Genomic DNA, 20,331 nt, shown 5'->3' on the forward strand with positions numbered 1-20,331 from the left:
CACCCTCTGCTGTTTGGAAAGAGAGGTTACATCACCCTGTGTTCATAGGCAATCCCAGAGTCGGGGAAATAATAATTAACGAGGTTATTATTCTAAAAATCAGCCCTTCATGTGAGTGATCAGATAAGAGCAGGACTGCAGAGCGTTCATTCACCATCTCTTTATTGTTTGCACACATTGATATTACAGTATACTATCATTATATCATACATATATAGGACTAAAGATCCACGACATATCAAAAAGTAAAGGATGAAAAAAAGATTTCAGAGTTAAGAAAATAAAGTCACAACGTATCGATAAGAACAGCCTGGAAACCAAAATCATTTCTCCCGGGAGAAATATTGTTCACTGTCACCATGACGACAATTACAGTACAAAGATCCATAGATTAGACTGGAGCTGTAATGGATCAGCAGAGTTAAGAAAAACAGTAATAGAGAAATGACACTGAATATGTATGTGGTAGTATCTGAAAACTAAACGTGTGAACTAATGAGATTAAAAGTAAACGATAATGTGCTAGAAGAGGATTCAACGCTTTTGAGATGAATCTGAGAGTCCAGAAATGAGAACTCAGTTCTGACTTTATGTAAATCAAACTATTCTAATGTCCCCCTTACTTTTGTTGTGTCAGAATTGATTGGAAGCAGCTTTAAAAGGTCCAGTGTGTAAGATTCAGGTGAAATAAAGGATCAATTGGCAGGAACTGAATATATATTAATTGTATAAATTGTTTACCCTAGAATGGGTCCTTTATAATTAAATACTTTTCTTTAAAGTTATTTTTGTTACAGTAGCCCAGACTGGACAAACTGATGATACAAGGCTTATTCAGCTGCAACATGAAACTTCACCACTAGATATCAATAAACTCCACACACTGAACCTCAAATCCTGTTCCGATTTTACGGATTTCTTTAAGCCTGTGAGTTTCCATTACAGCTGACCTGAGTTCAACAAGCGGACGAGTTTGGACGGAAGCTCCACTTGTCTGCTGTGCTGCGACTCCGGTCGTGAACACGGTCCAACACCAGAGCTGTGTTGAACGCACCTCGTGTTGTGTTAATCTATGGCAGAACGGGCACACTGGCACTTTGATGGCTAATCACACACTATCACTTGGGGGTTAACAGATAAGGCACGAGCATGCACACACACACACAGACACACACACACACAGACAGTCAAATACTAAAACTATACCTCCCAAGTTGTCAAATTTTAACCTGTTGTCTTGGGTTCATCTTATTTTGTTTGCTTGTCTTTTCAAATCATACAAATCACACACAAAAAAGAACATTGTTTGTCTTTCTCATGCACGCACTCACACACACACACACACACACACATCTTATATGACAGAGCCCTATTTTTTTTTTTAAGTTTTTTTTAGCTATACATTGAAACCCCAACATATTTTCAAATATGCTGGGTCCATATGAATTACACACAAATACATACTTGCACACACACACACACACACACCCATATATACACCAATAGGCTGTCGTTGACCATCACGACATTGACATGACCGGGAGATACAACAGTGGAGATTTTTTTTTTTTTCATCTTTGTTTCAGCTTCAGTCAAACTGCATCTCAGACCTGATGATGTTTTCAGTCACGTCGCATCATAACAACCACAACGTTACAACACTAGTATTTAATCGCTGCTCGGGGGTTTCACCAGCGACGACATAAAGGACAACGATAGTGTTCGGCTGCTTTGAGTGTCGACACAACACCACAGGAATAAAGTGATCAGGGTCCAAAAAGGGCAAATAGGTGACGGTTCTGTTCCTGGGACTTGCAGCTAAAGTTGTTTATATATATAACACACGCACTCGTCAACAACAAAGTACACCGAGCTCCTCAAACCTGAATAATTGTTTGAATTTGACACAGAATGCAAAGCTTTGGATGAGCTGACTTTGGAGACAGGCGGCGGGAAATGGTCTTGAAATTAAGGCTTTGGAAACGGAATGACGAGAAAGTATAAAGCTTGATGATGCACCTCAGAGTTCAAACAGGCGTGTCTCTCTTAGATATGGTCGATTCAAATGACTTATTATTATTTAGGGGTCTTTGCAACGAGTCCGGCAACATTGAGGAGAAGTCTCACTTAGGTTGAGAGGAGTTTGGATTTTACTGAGAGAAGCTGAATCCTTTTCGGATGTGGACAATGTCAATGAAGCCTCTGACTTCAATAATCTTCCCAACTTGTTTAAACCAGAATAAACTGAAGAAGACTTTTTGTAAGTACCTTTCATTTACACACACTACATGCATTAACAAACATAGGGGCCCAGGTTCAAAATTACTAGAATTCCCCTTTAAATGACGACTGGCAAGTCGAGCAATACTAGTGTTCAAATAAATGCCACATTACTGCATTACTTGGATAAAAGACAGATCTTTAACTCTTCTCAAGGAGCTGCTCGGCACAAGGCATAAAAACTCCATTGATTTGTTACACTGCTATTGATGAAAGTTATCTTCTGGTGATGATTGATATTGTTTTACTTCCCAGAGGAGCCTGCACCATGAAGAGAGAGCACACACCCACATACCATCAGCTGTGCACCATCAACCACAACATAAGGCAAATACAGATCAAAAATCCCACCAGCGACTTCCCTCATGGGAAATATTTTTCCTCTGCGAAATGAAGAGACTTAAAAGATCCAGAATGCACAGCGGCGATGCAGCACGACTTAAGATGGCGGCCGGAATAAAAGACAACAAACGCCAATAACTCACACACGACCACTGTCAGTGTATCAGGTGCACGAGCCCGAATCAGACACGCAGCAGCTCCTGGAGACTACTAACGTGTCATATTTTAAAATGCTTAAGACCTCAATACCCAGAAATCCATAGATACATCTGCACCGAATGCTACATGACAGGATGGTACAGAATCGGGGAGCTGCCCTTGATAAGAGTTTAAAAGGACGAAATATTCTCAATTATCAAAGATGTCAAAACTTTGTGTAGCTCCATTTTGTGATTAATTGTGTTCATCTTGAGGTAAACTATGTTCCTGTTCTTCCTGTGTTTGTGCTACTGAATGTTGAATCTCATTCTGTGGAGATGTGTCAACTGTTTATCCAGTACCATTAAAACACTAAACAGCTCCTAGGAGCTAGCTAGGAAAAGGGCAGCGGGAAAGTCAAAGATCTTCTTATTAATACTGAATCGAATATAGTAAGGAAAGAGCTCTGAAGAAGCAGGATAGAATCCAGAACAGCAGTAAGTCCTGCGATCTGGGTTTGAGCTTTAACACTCGGCTCCACTTCATTACAGCGTTTCATAGATTGTCCACACACAACGTTTGGTACCAAGTTCACCGAGTTAGAAGTTAAACCTGAGACTCGCTCCTCTCTTCACTCTGGGGTCATAAAAGGTTCAAAACCTGCATTCTCTCATCATCTGTAACTATTATACTTTTATATATATATATTACCACCCGGCTCTCTGTGTCTTTCTGTGAAGCTGGAGGCCATTTTTTCTTTGTTTTGTTAGAAAGGAGCAGGCAGGAAGATCGACAGCACAACACAGCACAGCACATATATACAGAGACTGAGGATCTAAGTCCAGTCGCTAGTAATCTCCCTACAGAGATAAAAGAGGACGAGCCACACTGAGTTCAGGTCGGGCCTGAGAAACACATGAAAACAGGTACAAACACATGCATTAGTATTTAGTAGTGGGGGTTCTGGAGGGTTGTTTGGGGAGGATGAGGAAGTGAATATAATTAATATTCAGGAATAAGTAGTAATATCGCGACAGGGAAATGTCTGAACACATTACAATCTAATTGAACATATAACACACAAACTATTGTGTTGTTTGGTCCGTAATGAAAACACAGTTCAAACATTCACATGAGGTTGGAAAACGTGTGTGAACGTGTCTGTGAATGTTTGAGACGCCAGAGTCTCAGGGACGTGTGGAGGAGGAGAAGAAAAAAGAAGAAGAGATTTCAAGGATAAAGTCGTAATTGAGAAGAAACTTGTAATATTACAAGAATCGAGTCGTTTGTTTAGAAGATAAAGTCAGAATATATCGTAAAATTATGACTTTACTCTCATAATCTCAGTATTTTATTCTTCAACATTGATTTATGTAATGCTCCATCACACTTTATCGCGTGCGTTTGACAAAGACACCAAAGATTAGGATAGTTTGTGTGTCATTAGTTTAAGAACATGACTTAGACAGGTTCTGACTGAAAGAGACTGTTATTACATCACAGCAGTTTGTGACTTCTGCTGAGGGAATGTGTTGTGTCACCAGGGATTTAATTTGCAGTTCACACGACGTTTAGCACTCGACGACTATGAAGTTTAACAAGTTCATTTCACTCGTAATCAGAGAAATTATTCTTCAGGGTTATCTCAGTGCTTAATAATCAGATATATAACTTAAAGTCTGTGTTGTGAACGGGGGAAATACTGTGGTTTCAAAGTGCGGGTTTACTACACAGGGGCTGATAGGAGATTTCAACAAGCTGCATTCTGGGAAATGTACAACATGGATGCAGTGGTTTGGAGATTGGTGGAATGGATTCGTATCCAGGACGTCATGGCCTCTGCTGCCATGACCTGTAAGACTTTGAGTAGGTGCAACAGTCAAATCACTGCAGAGTCTCTGTCAGTCAAAGAGGCCCCATCTGATTGGCTGGTCTAATGCATGTTCCATTTCCAGCTAGTCATGCAGGGAGGCTCATGGAACATGACTGCAAATGGGCCAATCAGACTGGAAAGAACGGTCAGAGACTAAATGAAGGATATTGTAGGATATTATGAAAGTATTTGATGGTATTTTAATTGAAAAGCAGATGAAGTGGTTTCATATCTAAGTGCTGCTGATGGGGAAGTACCCTGATGAAGCTGCTGATTGGTCCGACTAAATGCTGTATGAGAAGGCGGGTCCCAGTGGTGTGCTGGTTTAGGTGAAGATCAGATGCTGTTGGTCCAGCAGGGTTTTGGTGAAGTTGTTGATCGGCCCGATGGCGCTCAGTGACATGGCGTTGTCCCGCCCCCAGAGCAGGTTGGGACCGAACACCACAGCCAGGTTGCTGTTGGTCATCTTATTCACCTCGCTGTTGGCTGACACCTGAACACACACACACACACACACACACAGGTTGTTGTTGGTAACAGTCTGACACACGGGCCTGAGAGGCTCTGGAGAGCAGGAGCTGTACCTGGGCCAGGAACGTGATGAGGTATCGCAGCGACGTGCGGTTTTCCTCCGGCAGAGACTCGACCAGCGTCTTCAGAGCCGACACCTGGTTGTCACTGGGGACAGCTGCACAACAACAAGCACAAACACCAGTCTGAGTCGCAGCTCATTTCAGATGTGGAACAGTCAGAACCCAGGTCACAGGGAGGAATGAGGTTTTTGTGAGTCTCTTCCCTCTGCGTTTGTCAGTGTTCATTTCCTTTTTATACTATGTACAACTTCCTGTATCTGTTAATTGAAAACTACCTGTTCACACCTTCAATTTGCATTAAAACCTGTTTGAACGTACTGGCAAAGTTGACAATGTCATTGTAGAGCTGGTAGGTGAGCAGGGGCTCGGGCAGCTCCCTCAGGAACGTTTTCAGAATCACAGCCGCCAAGTGGACGTCTTCGATCTCTCTGAAATTCACCGGCGCACCTACAAGACACGCAAACACGTGCAATAAGAAAAGAAACACCATCCGAAAGAAATTGCCCTAGTCTAACATCACTTTAAATCAAGATAAGCATGCCTGTTAGTCCTACCTGAGTTGTATTTGAGCTGGACCTCCTTCACCAGAGTGACGTTGGCCGACCGTCTGAAGATCCCCTCGATCTCCAAACCTGAAAAACAAACAAACACACACAGGGTAAGAAAAGGTGGTTCTTACCGAGCGATCAATTTAGTATTGTCGACTATGTTTGTGTGACTAGCACAACAACACAAAACTTACCCTGCTCTGAAAGAAAACTGATTGTGTCTCTCATCACCACAGGAATTTGATCACCGTCTGGACTATTCTCTCTGAGCCTGACACACACACACACAAACAGGCAGTGGTGAGTGAAATCTGACAGAGCAGAATCTGACAGTCAGACAAAACACATACCGGGACTCACAATGCAAGTGGCACCCCAAACACCTGGTCGGGGAGCGGGGGGCTGCGAGCAGGGGACATGGGAGGCTGGGCGCTCGGTTTCAGAGACGCTCTCAGTTTGTTGTCGTACCTGAACACAAAGACATGTTAGATTATTAGGTGCTTTGGAGTTGAAGTGAGTAAACCAAGTTCTATTTCTGGATGGAAATGTATAATAACAAGACATAGAAGATATATGACCAATCGTGTTTAAATGTACAGAATGCAAATGCAAAATATCCACTGTGTATAATTCCCTGCTTCAGCACTCACTCTTTGACTCGTGCGGGAATGAGCAGCTGGTCACACTTCACCACATCCTCCAGCTCGCTCAGATAGCTCACGTAGTTGATCTTCCTGCCAAACTTAAAACTGCACAGGGGGAGAGACAGAGACCGGTTGTTGAAAACATGATAGTGATAGGGAAATAATCCACATATCCAAAGAATGGATTGCTTCTGTAGTTTTCTACAGCTGCCACTAGATGGTACTAGAGCCATTTTAGGGACTTTTCCCCCTTCTGTTCATGAAGTAGCCTCACATCCACACAACAGCAGCAGAAGCCAAGGGTGGCAAAGTGTCATCAGGGTGAGATCTGATGTGAGATTCTTTTTATAAACATCTTATTCACACTGGGCTCAAAACAAGACTTAGTATCTGTGGAATCTTTTCTTCACAATCACCCACACAGAAAGAATTCTGTGAGCAGGTCTGCGAATGCTTGTTAAATGTCGCCACCACTTGACCAGACACCGATTGTTATACAACAGCTTGTGTGTCGAAATGTTCTAAACAACTCTCACAAGTTTCATAAGAATAATCTGCTCACAGACCTTGGTACAGGAGGAAAAAAGGAAGTCTACAACCACAAAGCTAGAGAAATAGCGCTGCCATTAGGTTTGCTAGTTAATGATTTATTCAGATGTCTCATTTTAATCCTGTTGGTAGTAGTCTGATCACAGAAACCCAGGCCAGTCTCATCACGACTTATTTTAACCCGGCTGGAATGTGTGATAAAAGACAAGAGGTGAATTAAGCTTAAATGGTGAGAGGGAAACTAATAACTGCTCATAAGGTTAAAATGCCACATAGCATCAGTCATAGCTAAATGAGGTGTTAACATCAGCTTCAAAAACATGTTATTTGTAAAAAATAGTAGAACCTGATGAGAGGTTTGAAGAGGATCAGCAGAGTCTTGATGAACATGGTGGGATGGACAATGTACAGAGCCTTGATGTTCTTCTTGTACCTGAAATCACAGACAGCAGATACTCAGATCAAAGGTTCTGTACAGGAGATCAGAGGAGATCAGGGGAGATGTGTACGCTGGTTGTGTTGTTATGATTATGATGTGTTGCTGCCATTGAGCTTACTTTCTGTCAAACTCCCTGTACGCATCTCGTAGCCAGCCGAGAGACGGTTTGTTTTCACTGGTCAGCCCATGATGGAAATAGATCAGAGTGTAGTCACTTTCCACGTACTGGTCCAGTGTTCCTTTGAGATACCTGCAAGAAATACAACAAATGTATTGTGATTCACCAAAATGTGGATAGAAAACACCAGTGCAGGGAGAGACAAAAAAAAGCTGAAGCAGCACTTTTGCTTCCTTTTATGGAATTTAGATACTTGAGAAAAAAAGTGTTTACTTTGAAGACTACAGAGAATGTCACATTTCTCCTCCCTGAGTCACGTGAATGTGTCATGGTGAGCCAGCCGTCTGTGTAACCACAGTTTCACTGATCTGAGTCAAACCAGTGACTTTCAATAACCTGTAGTGTTATTTGTTGCTTGTAGCAGGTTAATCCCTTTGAAACTAAGTAATTGATGAATTAAGTTGTTTGTTGTTGTTGTCATTTATATTCTCAGCTACCATGATTATTGAATCAAAACATACTTTTCTGTAAACTACAGCACCAACTCAAGCAAAGTGAACATCTACAGCAGTTGAGGTCACAATAATGCTTACATCAGCAGCTTGTGATGGTCCAGCTGATGGTGTGGGGGCATCCTGCAGGCGTTAAACACGATCACCTTCCGGCCAAAGTTATCATCACCTACAGACACACAGAGAGTCAACATCACTTGTATGTAACAATAGACAGAAACACCATCAGACGAGCTTTGTGAGGACTGACCTGCCACTTCGATGATCTGATGCCGGGCGATGTCATAGAAGGGATGGTCCCAGGGCAGGTGGGGGGAGCCACTGTCAAAGCGCTGGGAGAGGTCCGTCTCTGAAACACACACACACACACAACAATACACACATATGAACATCACACAGTCGATTTAATTTAATTCTCTGTGGAAATATATCTTATTTGCAAGTGGAATATTCCTTTCCACGGATAACTCAGACACACGTGTGTAAATCTTAAGTGTCTACCGTGCTGATCTGCACATAAAAGGAATGTGATTTTATGAATAAAACTATTCAGGAACCATCGACTCCACACGAGATCCACAGACTCGTGATGCGTGCTCACAAATCGCTCTCACCTGACTTGCTGAGAGTCGACTCATCGGTGGGCCACTGCTGGTCCTCTATCGTGGCCAGCTTCAGCTGCCCGAGCTGTGCCGTCGCAGGGTCATCTCCGAAATCCACCAGCAGCTCGGAAGACATGGCGCACGCTGCAGAACGGTGCTACACGCACCCAGTCGCACACACACACGCTCGACAGGGACGCCTCAGACGCACAAAGACGCACAAAGCGGCAACTTCCACACAGCTGCAGCCAGAGTCCTGCAAGAGACAGAAAACCTCGGGTCAGCTGACAGTTCACAAGCTACTGTGACGGATCATTTATTTACAGGATGGTATTATCAATTCAAATATGCAATTTCAGAGAGAGAGAAAGAGAGGATATAATATTTAAATATGGAGATAACAGAGCATACTTCAGGAACCTCTCTGCTTGACACCATCACAGTGTCCTCCTCCGTCATTCACAAGCTAAACAACAGATATAGTTATGTAAGGAATGAAGACCAGAGAGAGCTGAGAAACTGGAAACCCACACAGCGCACTTTGGTACTACTCAGGCAATACATATTCTCAGTGTAAAGTCGCAGTGTGTGGAAACACAACTACGTCATAGCTTTCATTTCTAATTTTAAAAAATCTGTCACGTTGATTTCATGGGAAATATCTATATATTGAAAACATCTGGAATGGATGATTGGATAAACTGCTGAGGATATAATTTTGCTTATTGAAACAATCAGGGTTGGCCAATCTCTCTCTCGTGTGGTTACAATTAAATGTGCTGAGATGAAGTCATCCCAAGCATAAATAGACAATCAACACATACCATTGAAACTTAATTAAGACCACTGTTAATAATAACAGGTATTTATATATGTTAAGAGCAAATCGGACACTTTAGAAGCCGTGCAGCACCAACGGCATTACGGCAGCAACAAGATAAAGACGTTTTGAACACGGAAACAAAGAGGGACATCATCGATGGGAGACTATTTGGACTCAGTCAAATGAAACCATTAAAAATTCCGACATGCCACTTCCTGTATATCAATATAATGTCCTCCAAGGAGCTACTTAATGCATATGTGTATTCACTGCATACACTCTGCTGGATACTGGGTAAAGCTGGGATCACAATGGTTTATGTTCCAGCACTGCCTCCAGCAGCTCCGCTGGCTGAGCAGCATCATGGATCTGCTTCCAGTTAATGACTGCATCTCTCTGCCTCTTCTCACATATTAACGCTCCCCGCTTACTCACACTAGCTCCTTCGGCCCAGCCCCCACTTATTCACCCTGTATTCTCTCTCTCTATCTCACACACACACACACAAACACACAGACACACACACATGGCCTCTGTTCTGTTCTCTCTGCTCTGTGATGTTATGCTGGATGACAGCATGTTGCTTTAAATAAATATTGCTACTAACCAACGGGCACAATCAGCCTATTGCAGCTGACCAACAACACACACACAAACACACACACACACGACAGTGCTTAGGCTTTTTGGACGATGAGTTCCTGTTTTCTTGCTGAGTGTGTTCCTGAACCGTGCCCCCGAAAGCAGGTCGACCAGCTGAGGTCAGAGGGCCGAGGACATGCCACCGGACTCTGAGCTCATCTGTAGTCGTGCATTATTTCAAAGCTTACTATTCATATCTGAACAGAGAAATAACTAACACCACATCTGAAACACATCTCAGATTCCACAGTCACGGCGGTGCAAGTGTGGACGACACCAGGCTGATTCCATGAAGTCAATTCAGCAGAAATAGTGGCAAGACAATCGGATTTGAAAAGGTCACCTACTATTTTTTTCAGACATTTCATCCACATCTCGTGATTTGCATCAGTGAACGGAGCGTGCTGAGGCCTCATCATGTTTCTATGTGACTGAACATTCAAACACACACATTTGTGCATCGTCACCTCTTTTTCAAACAATTCATCAGTTCATGGACATATCAATCACTTGGTATAATTGTTAGCTGAAGCCTTAATTGATGTCACTATCAAATGAGACTTATACCTCTTTTACACGCAAAAAAAGCTCCTGCACAATGTTCCTAAGATGTAAAAATGGATATCTACGCACCAACACCTTAAAGTGCAATGTGGGTTTTAACATTCCGCTGGAAAAGGTGCAGCCAGAGTGCTAAATAAAATAGATATTTTTTTGCAAGCCTCATACCGTTTGCTTTAAGTCAGGCAGATTTGAAACCACCCAACAAAGTCATGCGTTATGACTGATGTCACATCCAGTCAACAAGACAGTCATCCAGTTAGCTGTTGAGCCAGTCGGTCAGCATACTGACTGCAGACAATAAAATCTAAATAAGTTCAAGTTGTTAGATGGTTAGCTACAATCCAACCATTCTCATATTTATCTATGATTTAAAACTCACATCCCAGCAGACAGAGAATCAGACGATAACCTGGACAAACAGTGAAACGGTGAGTTTGCTTCCTGGAGGATTTTCAGCTGTGGAGCTGAGCAGCATCCGGTGCTTCCCCCCCCACGCCCAGCCACAACACCTGTCTATAGGTGTCAGCGTTGAAGGATCATGAGGCAATATACACACACAGCCATTGTGTGTATTTGTATGAGCAGTTTATAGAAGGTTAGAGAAGCAGCAGCACCCTGCCCCCTCTTCATTTCTCCTCTCTGTCACAGCTCTGCAGAGCAGCAGTGGAAAGCAGCTTAGTGTCCTCCAGGGGGGTTGAACACTGGTTCCCAGTAAAACTATACTGGCGACACACCCCCCTCCCCACAATCACTCACTTCCTGCACAAAGATCAAAGTAAGCAAACAAAAAACAGGGAAGTTGTTACTGTATCATTTCCACATCTGGAACAGTGCACTCTCCATCCTGCCCGTCTTCATGACACTCATCACAAATACTACAACACAATGTTCAGTGTTACATTCTACTGCAGCAGCTGTCACACACACACACACGTACATGCTTTCTGTCAATAGACTGTATTTATATAGTCCGGGCTTATCAAAGCACTTAACAAGTTGCATTCATGCACACAGCACTTCTACACTCTATACACCATTCATACACCGGATCTTGCCCAGGACAATCAGGCATGCAGACTGGAGGAGCCGGGAATCAAACCACCAACCTTCTGGTTAGTGGACGACCCTCTCTATCCCTTTTGCCTTTCAATTTGTAGAAAACTGTTTCCTGGCTGAGAACAATCAATATAATTCATTTGAGACCGAGGTATGACGTTTTATTTGGATTTCCTGATTGGTATCGACAGCCTTTTTTTTTATCATGATCTGCGCCCAATCACAAGCCTGCTTCTCCTGACCTTAAAGGTCACTGCTGCCTTCGAGGTGGGAGATGTTACTGGTCCCAGTTTGTGTTTCTACATCGATCAGTGGGAAGTGTAGCTACTGTGCATGTATGCATCAGCCTGGTTCAGTCACATTAAACCAGTGGGAGATTACTGACAGAACAAATGGGAGGGTTCCAGTGTAACCAGGCATTAACCAGACACAAGTGGGGCCTTCAGATGGAATCAACTAGGTTTACTGGTTAAATGGGACATTTATTAAACTGGTTTTAATATAGTTCTGCCCTTCGCTGCCCACAGACACGAACTGATGTGTCGGCAGGTAAAAGCAACAAGTGGGTGACAGGTAACTTTCCCAGATATCAGTTTAACTGTTATCGTGCTAACTCCACTAGCCTGAAACCCCATTAGCGAGCTAGCCCGGTTCATTGAGGCACTATGTGTGTGTCTGTGTGTGTCTGTGTGTGTTTGTGTTGAAGCGCGCAGCTAAAGAGAGAAACCCTGGGAGTGATGCTAAGCTAAAAGAGCTTCTCCGCAGCGGAACACACCGATGTTATCGCGGCGGACGAGCCCCGTGACAGACGCCTGTCAGCGGGCAAACGCAAGAGAAGCCCCCGCTGCTAGTGGTGGTTCCTCAGACCCGGGCCCCAGCGAGCTGCCTCCGCGCCAGCATCGAACTCACGGCGCAGTCACCCGCGTTGTATTTACCGTGAAAGCGTCGGTGCTCCGCGGTGAGTCTTCAGGCTTTGTGGCGTCTCTGCTCTGCTCGCTGTGGCACTTCCGGCTGCGTCACTGACAACAACCGACTGCGTCAACACCTTTTCCGGTGCACAGCTTTTTCCTTTTTTTCAAAATAAGCGCACATACGTCTGTGTACGACGCCGTGTGCTGTGCGTGTCAAAATAAAAGCACGTATATGGGTTTGTAGCGCCCTCTTGTGGTTTTACCTAAACCCTTCACTTAAGCGCCTGGTAGAGTAAAATAAATAAATAAAATAGAACTGTGCTTTCACGGTGGGACAGACCTGAGCTGTATTTATTAGATGTATTTATGTGTGGAGGACAGAAACTGCTAACATTTAAAAAAAATTATGAATTAATAATCAACTTGAAGATATATAAAGTAAAAGTTCAAGAGGCCAGAGGTTTGATTTGATTAATGAGTAATGAGTGACCCTTACTCCTTGTGCTAGTTGATGGGAACAATATGTCATTTATTTGATCACCGAATATAAACTAGTGTGTCTTACATAGTGTAAGATATTGTGCAATCAATGTGGAACAAAATTCTTATTTAAGTCCTCTGGCATACCTCATGTACCCAACATGGAATTTTACTTCAATTCCACCAAACTTCTGATCTCAAAATAAATGGGAATAATCTTCTCGACCTTTTATGTAATTTGACTTGGGTTTGTGTGTCTTTGTAGAAAATAATCTGTCAACATAAAACACGTATGATTCAAATAAGAAAGACAATGGAAACAAACACCTATAGAGAACATTAGAAAGGTTTATTTGTGATAAGTATTGCATAGGCATCAACGTTGACATTTTCAAATATAAGCTTTTTAGGGGGGGGGGCACACAAATATGTGAGCACTAGTTATCCAGGAAACACAGAATGAAAACATTCAGCTGCTTAACATTAATGACAAATGTGTGTTTCCAACCACTTTGACTCAGAGTAACTATCGTACAAATACTTCAATAATTCAGTAGTATTTAATTTCAACTGCATCGATACAGTATTTCTTGATAGAACACATTTTCAAATAACCCTTGACTAATTCCCAACATTATAGTGGAGCCTTAATAATAAGATTTATTATTATTATTATTCACATTATCATCATTGTTGATATTATTATTATCATCATGTACTTTAGGGTCTTTTCAGTGCCCAGGCAAACAGTGTCTGCACTTTAGTTGCAAATCCATCACTTCTAGCAGGATTTTATATCGACATGAATAAAAACAAAAACAAACAGATAACATTTGGCCAGTAGAAAACACACACACACACACACACACACACACACCATCACACTCTACAAATCAACAGTCACATACTGTAACAGAACATTTCTCCACTGCAGGTATAGATTTGGCCAAGTGTTCATTTCTTCAAAATTCATTCAGTTGATTCGAGGCAGCGATTTGGTCGCAACTTTATACTCAAGGAATGTAACTTCCTGGGCTCTGAAAACATTCCTGATTTTATTTTGAAGAAAGGAAGCAGCTCCAGGTATTTTTTGACCTTTCGAGGCACTTCTTCAAACACAGCAGGTATTGTGTAGTTCTGTACATATAGATAAGCCTGATACAGCTTATCAGTGCCAGAACTAATCATTTGGAAAACAATATTCAATCTATAAGTTATAAGGAGAAAATAATAAATAGAAAAATAGAAATATATCTTTTGGCTGGTGCAAGATTTACCACAGCTTAGTAGTACTAACAAAGTACCATTCATATCAATTCTTTAGTTCAGTTCATCCAGTCTAAGGCATCAGGTTCCATAAGGAAAAGCACAGAATGGCCTCATGTCCATCTGTAAAGTTGTGTCACTTGATCACATTAAATGTTACGTTTGTACGTGAATAAACTCACAACACTTTTTCTGTGTTTAGTCTAAGTGCTATCAAGTATTAACAGAGTAACCAGCAGCAGCCTCCTCATGTCCTCTCCACTAACATGGAGGAGCCCGGTTTTTGACCAATACTGCAGCAGCCACTGGATCGAGGTTTATCTTCCTCTACACACGAGTCCAACACATTCCCCATGACAATAGCATGACAATCATTTGCTCCGGCTGTGACTCTCAGATTGTTCTACGCTTCTCTGGCCCCTAGTGGCCAGAAGTGTTTAAATTAGTGTAGGTAAAGAAACAGTGAGTAGCCTGCAGTCGTTACACAGACTTTAGGTTTTAGTCTCTACTTTCTACTACAGTGCAACTGAAGAGTTAATGCGTTCTCTCTGCTTTGGGGCTTTAGTGCGCCAGATTCATGATGTTTTATCTGCTGGAGCTCGCATCGCTGATTGGAGGAGAGCCTCTCTCTGTTTCTGCTAGGCTGTCGGCCGTGACGTCCTGCTTGCAGCGCCTCCTGGAGGCAAGTCGGAAAAGCCCAGCGATGAGGAAGACTGTGGAAATGACTGCAAAGTAGCCGCCATAGATGAGGAACTGAGGGAAGGAAACAAGGCAACTATCAGTCCCAGAGGTAGAAAAAGCACACACATTATTTACTCAAGTAGAAGTACAGATAAAGTACTGGTTCAACATCTTTACTCAAGTAAAAGTATGACAGTACAGGCTCTGAAGTGTTCTCAAAGTATAAAAGTAAGAAGTTCCCCTCTGAAGACTATTTCTATCACCGATACTTGAGCAAATGAAACTGTGACATATATATAGTTTTAAGACTATTCAAGTTAAACCACTCTTACTTCAAAGTCGGTACCCAATGATAAACACTGAAGTAGATCAGAGACCTGAAGTAAGTTACAGTGAAGACGACCACAGGTGGCTCCATGTTACATTTGGGGGCCGGGCTTCTGCTTCCTCACCTGCGTGAAGACGTCGAGGCCGAGGCCGGCCGAGTCCACCACCACGAACGTGAGCAGGGACTGCAGCAGGAGAGCCATGAAGGTGTTGACTCCGAACACCAGGGCGTACCGCTGCGTGCTGAGACTGGCTGCAATCTGATATCTGAAGGGTCAGAGCACAGTATCACATCATGAGGAGGGTTGACAGGTTAGATCTATGGATGTGACATTTCTTGATTTATACAGCAGTTTAGAAAATGACGTTGAAAGAAAAGCTCGGAAGTAAATGTTTGTTGTGGTGAGTAAGACATCTAACATTCAAATCTTTCCTCAAACTAAACAAGAAAACTCAGAGGAAGAACATCATGATCCCTCGTCATCCTGCAGCCAGATATTTGTCTAAGCTCATGTTTGTTTTTTGTCGACGGGGTGATTCAGCTTTCCCACACTTGTCAAACCAGATCATATTAACAACGGATGAATGGGACTTGTTATTGTGGATCGGTGTGTCTCTCAAAAATCAAAATTCACTTGCACACAATAGCTTCAGATAAATCACATGGACTGTGTTAGTGTGTTTTCTTTGCACTCACGTGGCCACTGTGATTAGCAGCATGTACATGGCCCTGAAGAGGATGTATGAGGCGTAACACAGCCAGATTTGCCTCAGCGTGTCCATGACAAACACACACGCTGCCATCAGCAGGGAGAGGACGCACAGAACCAGCTCGCCCCACAGAGCCCAGCTGATCGGCAGGTAGCCCACCAGCAGAGCCGCCAGAGCCCCTGTAACAGAGCAGCTGTTAGACACTGTTCACTCACACATGTGACTGCTTCAAAGTCTGAAATCTGTTCTATATACTTGTGAGAGTAAATAGGGTTGCAAAATTCCGGGAATATTCAAAGTTGGAAACTTTCCATGGGAATTAACGGGAATATACGGGAATTAACGGGAATTAACGGGAATAAACGGGAATATAAGGGAATATAAGGGAATTAACAGGAATAAACTGGAAATATTGTGGGTAATTTATACTAACTGTATTTACCTTGTCATATACAGACATAAATATAAACATTTTGTTTTGTCATAGGCTGATTTGAGCCCTGAGGAAACTTTGGGCACTTGACTATTTGCTTCTGCATCGTTGTCATTCTTAACATAGGTCTTTGCACAGTATTTGCAAATGTACACAGCCTTTCCTTCTACATTGGATGGGTTGAAAAGTCTCCACACATGAGATAGTGCACGTGGCATTGTTCTGTAGAATAAGATGAGAAAAAAGATTGTAAAAAAACGCTAATGCAATGCCAGAGATATAAATAGTTAGCCAAACAATTGGAATCGTCTGTAAACATATTTTACAATTGATGGATAAATGAATGGAAATAGGCTAGATGAACAGATGAACAATCCTCAATCAGCATGCTAATATATTTTCCCAGTAATATCATCGAATCTTACCTGACTAGTCCTGCACACTACAGCAGGCCTCTATAGCCCTGCTGTAGAGTGAAGGATGCTGGGAATTATCTGTGCATGTGATGTAAGAACGCACAGTGGAGGGTTTAAACTCAACATGCAGTGTGTGCTGCATTCCATACATCTTTAAATAGTGTTTTGAATGATGTTTTTATTGCTCAGCGTTTAATTTGCGTATTTTTTTTTTTTTTCAAAATTCCCGAGCCAAACTTCCCATGGTAAGTTTCCGGAAAGTTTCCACCCCTTTGCAACCCTAAGAGTAAATCAGTAGGATTCAATTGAGCCCCAGACAAAGCTGGCGAGTTTAGATTCTCACAAAGTGGCAGTGGAAAGCAGCCTCACCCAACAGAGTGGACAGTGTCTCCACATAGCCGTTGTAGATTTCATATTCCTTGGATGGACGGATGTTCTCCCACAGCGGCTGCGCGTAGTTGACCACCTGGAAGTAGCCGCACGTGGCCAGAGCCCACCACACCGACCAGGCCAGCAGGGGGCGACACTTGTAGCACTCCAGGAAATCGGCGAACAGCATTTGCATCACCTCCACGAGACCGCTGCTCTGGCTTTCTGCCTCGGAGGACCTGGTTATCTGCACGGAGAGAGAGGTGGATGTAAAACAGAGCGAGTGAGTCACGTTTGAACAGATGCATTAAGACCCTGATATAACCGGATCAAAGCAGTTTGTCTCTCACCCTGGAGTCATCACAGCTGCTCAGAGGCACTTTGCTCTCCAAGTCCTCCGCCTTCACCATGAGGGGGGTGCTGCTGCTTTGCTGCGTCTTCTCCGCTGTTGCCGAGCTCTTGTGGAAGAACAAGCTCCTCTTGGGCATGGGTAGAAACCAGGGAGCAGCGAACGCCACGGCGGCCGACGCCAGAGTGACAATGACGAGGTGGCGCAGCTGAGCTTTGGCCACAGAAAGCAGGAGCTGTCCGATCAGAGAGCCCGCGGCCGAGCCAAACAAAGCCACGCTGCGGCAGTAGCCCGTCACTCTCTGGTAGTGGGCTGGCTCCACCACGCTGTAGATGTAAGAGTAGTAGGCCACCTCCGAGGCCGTGGCCAGCCCGAAGAAGAACTCCACGAGCTGCATGGCCACCAGGCCCTGGGTCTTCAGCAGCATGACGTAGGTGACCACAAAGCTAATGGCCTGCAGGACCAGGACAGGCTTATAACAGAGGTAGTCAGTGGCCAGGAACACGGGGAACAGCAGCGCCAGGTAGGAATACGTCCAGACGGGATAGATTTCACTGACAATCTGGAGAAAACAGATAAAGATTTGTCGTTAGAACTCAGGGTCAGCCATCATAAAACCCTCCTATCAGTTTTTGCTGTGTGTTTAGGAACAGCTAATCCCTACGTCCTGTCTTCAGTTTTTGTCCCTCATCTGCATACATAGAGATTTTGCACTCAGCTGTGTGGGAAAGCATTTTGTATGTTAGGGTCTGTACATGATAACGTGTCCCTGTGGCAAAGTGTAACTGAACAGGACAACAAAGAAACCTTCTCCTTCCCTTTTTCCTTGATTTTGGATGCCACACACAGAACAGATAGAGGTCAGTGATTTATCTTAGTACGGTCATTCTGGGCAAATTCTTCTCCTACTGAAGGATTTTACCCCGGGTTCCTCTATTAAGCAGATGGAGCTTATTATAAGAAGGATTAACGAGGAAATTCCAATGGATCTGAGCTTTGTGTTCCTGGGGTTTTTTCTGTGTGAGGCAACTCGAGCTCTGACTCAAGCGGCGCTAGATGTGGTGAAACCAGAAACCAAGAGTGCAGCCTCTGCCAACCTGCTCAGTGACAGGATGTATGGTCACAGTCTCCCCATTGTTTCCTTGGTGACAGCAATTGAAGAGTTTTTTGCAGAACATCAAGGTGCCACAGTGAAGTTGACTATTGACCTTTTCTAAATAAAATGTCATCAATTCCTCATTTCAACAAAGTATACACATGTATGTTAAACTGCATCGTAATGACTATAGATTCTGTTTTCAGAGGTCAAAGTCCTTGACCTTTGTTTTCCCCATTAAGGACAGAGGATGTCCCACCTTGTGAAGCCCAATGAGCCAAACAGGGATTTGTGAATATGGGCTATAAAGATAAAACTGGATTAATTTGATTGATTGATTTGATTGATTGATTGCCCACTAGATGTCACTAGACTCCACCCACTGAACCTGCAACCCTACTATTAACTGAGGCGTCTGTGATGACACCGGCAGCAGCGTTGTTGCATCAGGTGCTACTGACCTGGCTCTCCATCAGGTTCTGGTTCCAGACTAACCCGGCTCTCCGTCAGGTTCTGGTTCCAGACTAACCTGGCTCTCCGTCAGGTTCTGGTTCCAGACTAACCCGAGGATCTACTGACCCGGCTCTCTGTCAGGTTCTGGTTCCAGACTAACCCGAGGTGCTACTGACCTGGCCCTCCGTCAGGTCTGTCAGGTTCTGGTTCCTAACCCGAGGTGCTACTGACCTGGCCCTCCGTCAGGTCTGTCAGGTTCTGGTTCCTAACCCGAGGTGCTACTGACCTGGCTCTCTGTCAGGTTCTGGTTCCAGACTAACCTGGCTCTCTGTCATATTCTGGTTCCAGACTAACCCGGAATCTACTGACCTGGCTCTCTGTCAGGTTCTGGTTCCAGACTAACCCGAGGTGCTACTGACCTGGCTCTCCGTCAGGTTCTGGTTCTGGTCTAACCCGGAATCTACTGACCTGGCTCTCTGTCAGGTTCTGGTTCCAGACTAACCCGAGGTGCTACTGACCTGGCTCTCCGTCAGGTTCTGGTTCTGGTCTAGCCCGAGGTGCTACTGACCTGGCTCTCTGTCAGGTTCAGGTTCTGGTCTAACCCGGAATCTACTGACCTGGCTCTCCGTCAGGTTCTGGTTCCTAACCCCAGGTGCTACTGACCTGGTTCTCCGTCAGGTTCTGGTCCGGCCCCATCAGGTAGGCGGTGAGGAAGGGCTCCGACGGCCGCAGGTTGGAGAAGAAGCCATAAGCACACAGCAGGAGAGTCGGGTAGAGAACAGACATGTCTCACACGGACGAACTCGACCTCCACGCTCACTGCAACTCATGCTCATGCAAGTACAACACCCGCTTCTTCTGTGGTGCAAGTGACGTAAGCCTGGAGTCGCACCACCGCCTCCTGCTGGTGTGAATATAGAAGGGGAAGCCATTCTTACATTTTAGATGCTGTGTCTCTGAACTAGTTCATTAGAAGATGATGTATGTTCCTTGTTGTTTCTCCTCACACATTTTCTGATGTAATATTTTGCTTGTTTTCCTTTTTAATCCTGATATTAATTCCCTGCTTTGTTCATTATATTTGTTAGACCCAATCCTTGCATCCCTTCACTGGTT

General features: G+C 43.7%; 2 protein-coding genes across 3 annotated transcripts; both read right to left on the bottom strand.

Annotated features, from left to right (window-relative positions):
* Positions 1-145: 145 nt before the first annotated feature.
* arhgap1 (Rho GTPase activating protein 1) lies at positions 146-12,742 on the bottom strand. 2 transcript variants are annotated; one of them, XM_061067009.1, is made up of 13 exons: positions 12,659-12,742; positions 8,651-8,894; positions 8,287-8,385; positions 8,118-8,205; positions 7,525-7,656; positions 7,314-7,400; positions 6,425-6,523; positions 6,135-6,242; positions 5,969-6,045; positions 5,781-5,858; positions 5,545-5,673; positions 5,218-5,321; positions 146-5,126 (listed from the first exon to the last, which is right to left on the bottom strand). In XM_061067009.1, the coding sequence occupies exons 2-13, from the start codon at positions 8,772-8,774 to the stop codon at positions 4,959-4,961; spliced, it is 1,293 nt and encodes a 430-aa protein (XP_060922992.1). In that variant the 5' UTR covers positions 8,775-8,894; positions 12,659-12,742; the 3' UTR covers positions 146-4,958. The 2 variants fall into 2 exon arrangements, with proteins under 2 accessions (XP_060922992.1, XP_060922993.1); XM_061067010.1 differs by lacking the exons at positions 7,314-7,400; positions 7,525-7,656.
* A 700-nt stretch (positions 12,743-13,442) lies between these two features.
* Positions 13,443-20,052, bottom strand: slc19a2 (solute carrier family 19 member 2). Its single transcript, XM_061067008.1, has 6 exons — positions 19,879-20,052; positions 17,668-18,228; positions 17,318-17,564; positions 16,086-16,278; positions 15,514-15,655; positions 13,443-15,133 (listed from the first exon to the last, which is right to left on the bottom strand). The coding sequence occupies exons 1-6, from the start codon at positions 19,999-20,001 to the stop codon at positions 14,966-14,968; spliced, it is 1,434 nt and encodes a 477-aa protein (XP_060922991.1). The 5' UTR covers positions 20,002-20,052; the 3' UTR covers positions 13,443-14,965.
* Positions 20,053-20,331: the final 279 nt, after the last annotated feature.

Source organism: Limanda limanda, chromosome 23 (assembly GCF_963576545.1).
Source record: "Limanda limanda chromosome 23, fLimLim1.1, whole genome shotgun sequence".
Classification (NCBI taxonomy): domain Eukaryota; kingdom Metazoa; phylum Chordata; class Actinopteri; order Pleuronectiformes; family Pleuronectidae; genus Limanda; species Limanda limanda.

Coding starts and splice junctions, on each gene's coding strand:
- arhgap1 (XM_061067009.1), bottom strand. CDS start 8,774: ATGTCTTCCGAGCTGCTGGTGGATTTCGGAGATGACCCTGCGACGGCA. Junction 7,401..7,524: donor TACAGGGAGTTTGACAGAAA/GTAAGCTCAATG, acceptor CTGTGATTTCAG/GTACAAGAAGAACATCAAGG. Junction 6,524..7,313: donor CTCTTCAAACCTCTCATCAG/GTTCTACTATTT, acceptor CCCCCTGTGCAG/TTTTAAGTTTGGCAGGAAGA.
- slc19a2 (XM_061067008.1), bottom strand. CDS start 20,001: ATGTCTGTTCTCTACCCGACTCTCCTGCTGTGTGCTTATGGCTTCTTC. Junction 17,565..17,667: donor GCAGCTGTGATGACTCCAGG/GTGAGAGACAAA, acceptor CTCTCCGTGCAG/ATAACCAGGTCCTCCGAGGC. Junction 15,134..15,513: donor GCCTCGACGTCTTCACGCAG/GTGAGGAAGCAG, acceptor TCCTTCCCTCAG/TTCCTCATCTATGGCGGCTA.